Source organism: Hyperoodon ampullatus, assembly GCF_949752795.1.
Source record: "Hyperoodon ampullatus genome assembly, chromosome: 16".
NCBI classification, from domain to species: domain Eukaryota; kingdom Metazoa; phylum Chordata; class Mammalia; order Artiodactyla; family Ziphiidae; genus Hyperoodon; species Hyperoodon ampullatus.
This window is the reverse complement of record NC_136929.1, coordinates 77,353,824-77,363,964: the sequence shown is the minus strand read 5'-3', so window position 1 is coordinate 77,363,964 and position 10,141 is coordinate 77,353,824. Positions and strand designations below refer to the sequence as shown.

Below are 10,141 nucleotides of genomic sequence, written 5' to 3'. Positions count from 1 at the left end.
AATACGTACACTTCAGAAAGAGTGATACTAGTTTTGCCCTAGATGTCTTTTAAGACTTTTTGCTCCACCTCAGTTGTTACTCAGTGGTGATCGAATTAAGAGAAATGTTCCTCAGAAAGCTGTGGCTCTAGGCTTTGCCTTCATCTGCGTCCAGCGGCACCTGCCCAGGCTGGATGGAATTCAGATGCTCCGTCTGGTTAACTGCAACTGCCAAGAGCACAGAGCTACCCTCACCGCCGTGCAGCAGTGCACGGGAAGGCGCGTCCACTCTGTGCAGTCCAGGTACTAACACCACGTTCGGAGGTCAGTCGAGCACACGATGTTAAGGACAGGACGAAAAAGCCCGCCCCTCGGAGGCGCAGTTTCAGAACGCGCCTGCACCAGGGTCCTCTGTCACTGTGCTGTGTGATTCTGACACTGCAGTGGGCACAGTGTCACGTGCCTGGTGTTTATGTTAGCTTTCGTTTCCATAATTTAAGCTGGCACACAGAGTTAAGGGGAGCATGGCAGCAGTACAAAAATCCTGATTAGAAAAATCAAACTGGAGGATCTAAAGTGAATTTTTTAATCTCTTAAATTAAATTTTCGTGGCTCCTATGAAATGAGTATAATACCCACTCTAGAATAATTACTGCCCTAATGTCCCAACGTGTAAGAGTCTGTCTGAATCAGTAATTCACATCCTTTAAAATAGTTATTGCTTAAGCAAGCCATTCAGAGCAGATGATTAGCCATGGGCTACGTGGCTGGACAGAAACATACTCAGAAAGTTAGACTACATCTGAACGAGCCTTTCATTTCACCCATAAAACCACATAAATACACACAATCAAAAGGGCCCCACGTTCACAGCAGCTAACACCCTAAACCGACTCTGAAGCGTCAAGACTTGATTTCTTACTAAAACAAATCTGCTTTTTGTAATTTCTTCTTAAAATTAAGGCAATGAGATGGCTACAGTTCCTAAAGTTCTTCTTATGGAACAAAAATATACATGTATTTTCGTCCTCAAGTTCAGGCATCAGAGTAGATTCACAAAACCTGCAATTACCAGGCTGCTGTGACACAAGACAGACAGGGAGAGCGTGGTTACAAGAAGCCACAAACACCTGGTGGTGCCCTTCCCCCTGCCGAATCACCTCCTCCTCATCAAAGGGAGGGCTGGGAAAGCACACACCTCTCAAAGCTTGCCGGGTCTTCTGCACTGACTGAAAACCGCAGGGGTGGCAGAGGAGAGGAGCTTATGAAAACCAAGAATCCAAGGTCCAACAAACAAATGCTGACTCCGAGGGTCTGCCTACAGGTGGGCGCAAGAATCTGTCTTTTCAACCAGCTCCTCAGTGATGCAGATGGGCAGATATCCAGCTGACACCTGATAATGAAAACGCTAAACTGTGGGTAGCCACCTAACGCTCTGATAAAGAGGGAAAAGGCACTGAATACGTATTTCATGGTGCCCATATCTCTTTGCACATATGTGGAATTTCATTTTGAGAATCTGAAATCACCATTCAAAAGCTACAAGACCTACGACGGACTGAGGCTAATGCTTCCCTGCACCACACAGTGCCCTGCCAGGCTCCCAAAATCCAAACGGCCAACGAACTGACAAAAAGGACAAGACTCAAGTCAACTGTTAGCAATTCAGTGCACTTTGCAGGAAGGATCTGATTAAGCATAAAGCTCTGTCGTTTATTTTACACAAAGGAGACCACCAACATTTGCCATAAACTCTTCTAAACTCTTCAGGAAGGCCATCTTCTGCTTCCGGTCCAGCACGGGGGGCGTGCTGCTTGCAGTGAGCTTGTTGAAGGCGTCTGCTAATCTCTGGTAAATAACTGGGTCTTGCTGACTTGACAATAATGTTTCAACCAGTTCAGAATATTCCGCCTGTTGAAGAGATAAGTACACATAAGAACACGCACCTTCCTCAAATACCACACGAAATACAAATTAGCGGGCTATGGGGGTCCAAAAGGCAGGGTCTGACAGCTCTTTTTAATATTTAACATTTACTAAAAGTTTACTGTCATCTAGGTACTGTTCCAAGCTTTTCCATTAGTAACTCACTGTTTTATAACAACCGTGTGAGGAAGATATAGTTTATATCCCTGTTTTGCACACCAAAGTTCTTCTACACAGTGACATTACATAACCTACCCAAGAGCACAGGCCTCTGAGCAAGAACCGGCCGTGCGGCTACAGAACCCAAACGATCACGTACCTTGTCACGTTGCCTCTTCGTTCTGTGTTTTCAAAGCACTTTTTTTTTTTTTGCATTTTATGATAGATTCTTAGTACGACAGATTTATGGTAGATTCTCAGGCCCTAAGTCTGCAAGCTGACTCTCAAGATTTCCTGGAGGTTTACGCAGACGTCTTGCCCACACGGCGGCAGCCACGACACAGCAGGTGCACACACGTGCCGACGGGGGCTGCGTGGGAGGTGGCGAGGGGCGGAAGGGAGCGCTGTGCAGAGGGGCTCCCTGAGGAAGGGGTCCCTGAGGAAGGGGCTCAGCGACACAGAACAGGAGGGCGTGGCTGGAGTTTTCCTGGTTTTACTGCCCTGCGTGTACAGCCTTACACAGAGGAGAGGGTGTGGGGTCAAGGGGAACGCAACCAGGGCAGCTCTCCAAGCGAAGCTCTCCTGAGAAGGGCAGGCCTGCCACTCTTCCTCATTAGCTTCTTGGGATGTCATGATAGACGCAAATGGGGAAACCATACGTTAGTTCCGTTTGGAAAAGAGCAGTTAAGGCACGCCCCCCACCCCCCGCACGGGGCCAGGGGGCCGCGCTAGCTGCCCTTCCCAGAGGCAGGCCTGCGCACGGGGCTAAGTATAAACTCAAGTGCCCCCGCGCCCCCTGCCCGAGCAACGGCAGTGCCTCCAGGGCCAGCCCAGCCCCAGTCCCTGCTCCCTTGGCTACAACGTGCACCCAGGTTTTTAAAAGGACATCACGGGGGGCTTCCCTGGTGGCGCAGTGGTTGAGAGTCCGCCTGCCGATGCAGGGGACACGGGTTCGTGCCCCGGTCCGGGAGGATCCCACATGCTGCAGAGCGGCTGGGCCCGTGAGCCATGGCCGCTGAGCCTGCGCGTCCGGAGCCTGTGCTCCGCAACGGGAGAGGCCACAGCAGTGAGAGGCCCACGTACCGCAAAAAAAAAAAAAAAAAAAAAAAGGACATCAGAAAGCAACGGCCTATGTATGCGGAGCACGGAGGTCCACCCACAAGGGCGCCACCTGCAGGAGGCAGTACCCAGGGCACAGGCGCCCCGCCCGGGGCGCAGGTGCTGCAGGAAGGGGTCTTTAGATAGCACGCAAGACTCCTCAAAATCCTCCCTTTTCAAAAGAGGGGAAATAAAATCAAACCCTGCGCACCAGTCACAGCAAATGCTACAGCCTCTATACTGAAGGATTAAAAAAAAAAAAAAAGCTGCCCTGGCCTATGACTTGGTCACACTGGGTTGTGTGCCTGTGTGGGGGGAGCAGGGGTGGGGGTACAGACTGGAAACCGAGGCAGCTGAGGACCCAACACGGCTCTTCTCGCACACCTGATGGGCACCCTCCACAGGGACAGGGAGGGACAGGCAAGCCAGCCTAACTCTCCTCCTGCTGTAGCCCCCGTCACGGAGCGCTGCAGAGGCTTTACAGGCTCCAACCAACCACAGTTTTCCAGACTGCGCTATGAAATAACACACTGCGGCTTTCCATACTTTCTGAAGGCAGACTCGTCGGGGTCCCCAGGTTTATCCATCTTGTTTCCTTGCAAAGCTGTGAGTTCCTCAAGGACAGAGACTGTGTCTCCGTTACTTTGTCCTGAGTCCTGGTTCCCAGCACACTGCGTAAGGACAAGCTTTAGGGCAGCGATCGCCATAAAGGACGGTTCACAACAGTGGAGAAGGGAAAGGAGCTGCTACTAACAGCTTGTCAGATAAACACAAAACAAAGAGTCAGAGCTACTGAGAGTCTGAAGAAATACAGCCTTGGACCTCCCTGGTGGCGCAGTGGTTAAGAAGCCGCCTGCCAATGCAGGGGACACGGGTTCGAGCCCTGGTCCGGGAAGATCCCACACGTCACAGAGCAACTAAGCCCGTGCGCCGCAGCTACTGAGCCTGCGCTCTAGAGCCCGTGAGCCACAACTACTGAGCCCGTGCGCCACAACTACTGAGCCTGCGAGCCACAACTACTGAAGCCTGCGCGCCTAGAGCCCGTGCTCCGCAACAAGAGAAGTCACCGCAGTGAGAAGCCCACGCACCACAACGAAGAGTAGCCCCCACTCGCCGCAACTAGAGGAAGCCCGCGCGCAGCAACGAAGACCCAACACAGCCAAAAAGAAAAAAGAAAAGAAATACAGCCTCAGTGAATGGTGTGGAAGCACCGAGGCACAGACCCTCTGAGGACTGAGGGACAAACGGCCCATCTCTCTGAAAATCCCTTCACTACACAGAGCGAGGGGCCCAGGGAGGCGTGTCCAGTACCTGATGCAAGCACACCAGCGTGTAGAACGCCTCGCCAGCCGCGGTGGTCATCTCTGTGTTGTGCTTTTGCAAAACCAGCATATCAAACACCAGCTGAAAGTACACAGTAACAACTCTCAATAAAGACACACGATGACCATATAACCCTCCAGTCCCTCCCCATTCCAAAAGGGAAAATGAGGGGAAAAGAGGTTATTCTTCTTTATTAAGTAAATCTGAGAAGTAAAGAAAACGGTTTTTTAAAAATCCAAGGATAACGTGAAGCCGTTATTGCTTGCTGTGGTGTATGAAATAATCAAATTATCAAATTCCATGTTATATTCACCACATAAAATTTCAAGAACTCAAAATAACCGTGGAGGATAACGTATCCAAGAAAGCTGATCTCCCAAAACTGCAGTGAACAGAAAGGCATGATCTCCTCGTGGATGAAGGTGTCAGCACTGCCCCCTGGAGGGAAGACCCCTGGGCAATGACTGCACCCAAACATCTCACCTTGAGAAAGTGCCGTGTTGCCAGGAAAAGTGGCGAGTCTGTCTCCTGTGCTTTTGCACACTGTTCAGCTAACGGGGTCAAAGCTTCCAGGCACAGCTGGCAAACCTCCGAACTCATTCTGATCACGAAGGTCAAAGAACAAACTAGAGATACTTGACTTACAAAAGATAAAAAAAATTAAAGCTATTATCCAACGGATGGCTATTTCTAGAAGGTGAGTACTTCGGTGTGTCTTTACTGAGCTAGGTGAGGACAGGAGAGTCCCAGTGTTTCCGAGATTATCCGTATGTGTCTGGGGCCCAGGACTGGAGGTTTGTGAGTGTTCTGACTGTGACGCACACAACCAAGTGGCAAAGATCAGAGACGCGGCAACAGGACATGGCGCTACTACTTGGGCTCCATGAGACAGTGGCTTTGGGGCCAGGGGCCAAACGCCTCTGGGTCTGTGAAAGGAGGACGAGGGGGCACGTTAATGAAAGAAACACAGAAGTGGGGCCGCTATAGGCATGACTGCTTTTTAAAGAAATAAGACTGAACCACACAAGAAAAAATGCAAATTTTGAAAACGTTTCTCCTAGCAAACTTTTTCCCTCGTGACAAATCATCACGACGTTCACGCAAAGGATATGACGTCATTCCTAGCTCCAACGAGTACATCAGACTTTTAAAAAGATCTTCAGGAAGCTGTGGTATCTTTTCAGGAAAAATCTCACAGATAAATGTGATTAACTTGTAGTATTGATTACAAAGGGTTGGAAACTGAAAAAGAAATATTAAACATTTAGATGAGCAAACTACTTGTTTTCATTAATGTAATAAAGTAATAACCATCAAGCTTCTAAGTATAATGATTTGTTTAAAAGGTATACAGGATATAGAAAACATAAAGACCTAATTAAATGTAAAAATGAGTTACAAGAACGGGAACACTTTAGTAACTAGTATGAAAGTGATACGTAGTAGAAACAGTCATCTTCTGGATAGTTACAAAAGCCATAGCCAATTCTAGATATTCTATGTTTACCTTGAAAAATTGAACAAAGCAGCCAAATCTGAAATTATTAAATGACCTGTGAATAAAACCATTTTGCAAATGTATTTATTTGCATTCAAGCATGTTGGAAAAATACAAGAACGTAATACAAACTGTTAAAATTGTGATTAGAACGGAGTATTCAGTCCTGCACTTCCAACATCTACTTCCTGGTTGCACAGTCCTGGAGAACTGAGGTAAAAAGTAGGTAATCTACAGCTAACCTCATTTAAGAAAATACACATCTAAATGTCTAATGGTTTATTTGATGAATAAACAACAAAAAAACCCGAAAAGCAAATCAATACACAGAGCTTCCTAAACTTCCCATCCTGCTGGCTGCTCTCCGCAGAGAGAGGGACAAGCCTAGTCACAGCCGCACGCCGGGCACCTAACAGCTCTCACTCTGGCCTCACCTGCACAGGCCCCTCCCAGCCCTGCTTCCTCCCCAGGCCCCTCCCTCTGCCCCTCTGTTGTGTCCACCTCACTCTTCCTCTCCAACCTCCCACCTCCTGACAACGCAGAAGAAGAGACCCTCCCTCGATGGTACTCAGAGGGGGAGAAAGGGCAGCCTCATCACCACCACACCCTTGACATCAACCAGTGAGAGAAACCGAGGCCCAGTGCAGTCAGAACGTACGGAACTTGACCGGCTGTATGAGCCCTGGTTTCTTACCATCCCGTTTCTCCACGGAGTGGCTGGGAAATGCCTTCTGTTGCCCAAACCCTCAGCCTGAGAATGATGTTGGGAAAGCACCAGAGAAATACACTACACATGAAACTTACTGTATGTGCTGAACGACAAATGATGAGGGAATCAAAACCGCGAACATCGGCACTCAGGTTCTGGAAGAACCAGTCTTTCCCTGACACTGAGCCATCAGTGAGTGCAGGGCTCCAGGGAAGGCATGGGTGTGAAGGACACAGAACAGCAACACAAACACTTTATTTCCACACACACTTAACAGATGAGTAGGTACTGGCCCCCTGAATTAAATCGGACATGTATTCGTGTCTGAAATATCTTGAACCTTCGAGTTCAAGCATATGCGGTTTTAATGTTCACATTCCTTTCTTCACTTACCTTCAAGAGGTCCTGTGACATCAAGGGCAGAATCAGGTTCACTCCATACAACACAACATCGGCTGCCGACACAGATCTGTTTGCTGCTGGCCCAGGCTCCTGACCCCTAAATACTTCATCTATAAAATGAGAACAACGCAGTCTTACAGCTGTAACATCAATAAACCTACGAAGGTGGGTATGTTCTCCTGTATGAAAGTGAAAGTGGAGTCAAGCCCCTAAGACTAAATAAATCTACAAGAGGATAATACAGGCTTTCGTGTTGTACTGTTTAGGGTCTGAATACTGGATGCAGATATTCTGTGTTTACATTATCATTCTACGACGATGAAAGTAAAACTAACGCTTAATCCATGTTTTTTGAAAAGTAAAATTGACCCCACTGACACATCGGTCATACTGTGAGTTAAATAATTTCCACAGCACTATTCACTCTTCTCCTAGGTGTGTGGGATTTTTCTAAGCTGGAAAGGAATGGGGGGAAATATAGGAATTAAATATTGCATAAAAAAAGTTTTTTTTTAAAAAGCTACTAATATGACAAAGGATTGTTACCCTTAATCCATAAAGGAGGCATATAAATTACTCAGAATCTTAAAACCTAAACAGATAAAGGACCAAAATCCACAAACAAACACCTAACAAAACCATAAGCCCAATGAAAAACAAGTTCAATCCAATCATTAAGCAAGCAATACAAAGTTTTTGAAGATACTACTTCTGATTCATTAGATTACAAGTGACTTCTGAATGATAACATTTAAATGCTGGTGAGGATACAGTGTGATAGTTACCCTCAAAAGCAATATAGTAAGAGACTTTTGGGCACTGTATATAGTAAGGATATAAACATAAATTTAGACAGTGATTCATCCACAGAAGTAATTAGTTTATCACTGTAACAGCAAAGTTGTAAATACTCCAGATGTCCTATATTACAAAAACAGGGTTAGGTTCCAAAATGTGGACTACCACGCAGCCATCAAAAAGTCATGAAAAATTTTAACGACAAGGAAGAGGCTAATAATACATTAATGAAAAAGGCAGAATATAAAATTATATTTGGAGCATAATCACAAAAAAAGTATACAAAATAACCAAAAGGGAAATCAACAAAATGCAATTACTCTGGATTATGTCAAAGTATGGGTGATCTTTCTGTCCCTGTACTTCAAATTTTTTCTATTATGAGCATATTTACTTTCACAACAAGGGGGAAAAAAAGGACATAATGTGGTAAAAAAGCACTTCTACTTAAAAACCACTTTTTCAGCCTAATTCTGTACTTTTCTCCAAGAGCCTCAGTTCTAGCTGGAAGAATCCCATTTTCCAAAGCTGGGCACTGGCCAGCCTGGATCCATCTGGTAGGAAGCCTGGGCCTGCTGGGCCGGGGCCACGGCAGGCTGGCCACCGCCGCTGGGTCTGCTTGAGAGACGGCTCCTGGCCTGGGCCGTGGGACTCAGCTCTGCAGCCACGGGCTCTGCCAGGGGCTCAAGAATGTCATGCAGAGGCTCATTTTCAGTTATGCTTTTATATCTCACCTGGTATGTTAATTTTATTTCATAATATTTAAAATATTTTCTCGGGCTTCCCTGGTGGCGCAGTGGTTGAGAGTCCGCCTGCCGATGCAGGGAACGCGGGTTCGTGCCCCGGTCCGGGAAGATCCCACATGCCGTGGAGCGGCTGGGCCCGTGAGCCATGGCCGCTGAGCCTGCGCGTCCGGAGCCTGTGCTCCGCAACGGGAGAGGCCACAGCAGTGAGGGGCCCGCGTACAGCAAAAAAAAAAAAAAAAAAAAAAAATTTCTCTTATCTCACCTATTATCTGTATTTTATTTTTAAAATAATTACTTAAAAATATTCTCTCCCTTTTTACCATCTATTTTATCTGTTGCTTTATCATTTCCTATTTTAATTGTCTTCATTTTCTTTTTTCTAGACCTCAACCCTATCCACCTTATTCTATTCTTTTTACCCTTATTTTGTACTTTCAATCCTGAGCATTTTGGCCTCAATTTCTTTTCTAACATTGTATTACGATTTCAATCCTTCTGCTTTTTTACTTTGAAAACCTGCCCGTCCACACTTACCCATACTGTCTACCCCACAGCTCGCCCCTAGGGGAGCCTGAGAGGGCTTCTGGCCCCTCCAAATGCCCTTCGTACACAGCTCTCCCATCCCTCTCAATACCAGTTCTTAACTGAGAGTCAGTTCCTCAGGGTACAGGGCTCGTATCCTGGTCCTTACACCCCTGCAAAGTCTACAAATCAACTAACACGGCATGTGAACCTCAGCGGGTCGTGTAACATACACCCTTCAAGGCAAAGGCTCAGAACAACTTGAGGCCTTAGAGGCACATCTGAGCTAGAAAAGGTGAAGCAACCCCGGCCTGAAGGAATCAGAAAACCTGGGACCGACACCCGCATGAGTGGCTGGGCCTGGAAACAGCGGCAGCGGAAGCCCTTCACCTTGGTGCCCCGTCACCTGCCCAGGGCAGTACAGCTCCCGGGCTGAAGCTGACGGTGCCTGGCACAGGGCAGCTCTGCCAGAAACCGGTGCTGAGTGAACAAGGGAAGTGAACCGGTGGAGGGAACAGAGAGGAACAGTGTCCAGTGTCAGGTGTGCTGAGCCCAGGGGGCGAGAAGGGATCGGAGAAGAAAGGGGCAGCAGCACCCGCTGCCCGGGGGTCAGCTCAGCCCAGGGGGGAGACGTGGACAGCATATCTTCCTCGTGGAGCAGGAGGTCCTGGTGTCCTGAGGCGAGGCAGGCAGTGGGCAAGAGGCGGTGAAGGAGAGCTGCGACACACAAGGCTCCGGGCACCCGGACATGCCCGCCTGTGACAACAGCGGTGACAACAACGACAACGGCAGGCACCGGAGGTACCTGCCAGCACACCGTGAGCATGGTTTGGCAGGCACCGACTGTCACAGCCCCTGTAACAGCAAGGGAGGCCCAGGAAGGCACCAGACTCCGCAAGGTCATGCTGCTGGAGAGTCCCAGGTTAGGGCTTCGAAGCGTCACCTCTCAGCCCCCAAGTCCAGTGGCTCCCAAACTGCAGT

At 48.0% G+C, this 10,141-nt stretch overlaps 1 protein-coding gene across 4 annotated transcripts in view; it reads right to left on the bottom strand.

The window, feature by feature from the left end:
- Nucleotides 1-1,634: 1,634 nt before the first annotated feature.
- Nucleotides 1,635-10,141, bottom strand: part of XPO4 (exportin 4) — a gene marked incomplete at its 5' end in the record, with an annotated part of 109,680 nt that continues 101,173 nt past the window's right edge. For 2 of the 4 annotated variants that reach the window (XM_079721806.1, XM_079721808.1), the window contains 5 exons: nt 1,635-1,890; nt 4,474-4,566; nt 4,969-5,086; nt 5,597-5,727; nt 7,086-7,204. In XM_079721806.1, the coding sequence (XP_079577932.1) occupies nt 1,693-1,890; nt 4,474-4,566; nt 4,969-5,086; nt 5,597-5,727; nt 7,086-7,204 (659 nt within the window). In that variant the 3' untranslated portion in view covers nt 1,635-1,692. Of the gene's footprint in view, nt 1,891-4,473; nt 4,567-4,968; nt 5,087-5,596; nt 5,728-7,085; nt 7,274-10,141 lie in introns of all 4 variants that reach the window. The other 2 variants (XM_079721807.1, XM_079721809.1) reach the window with 2 other exon arrangements.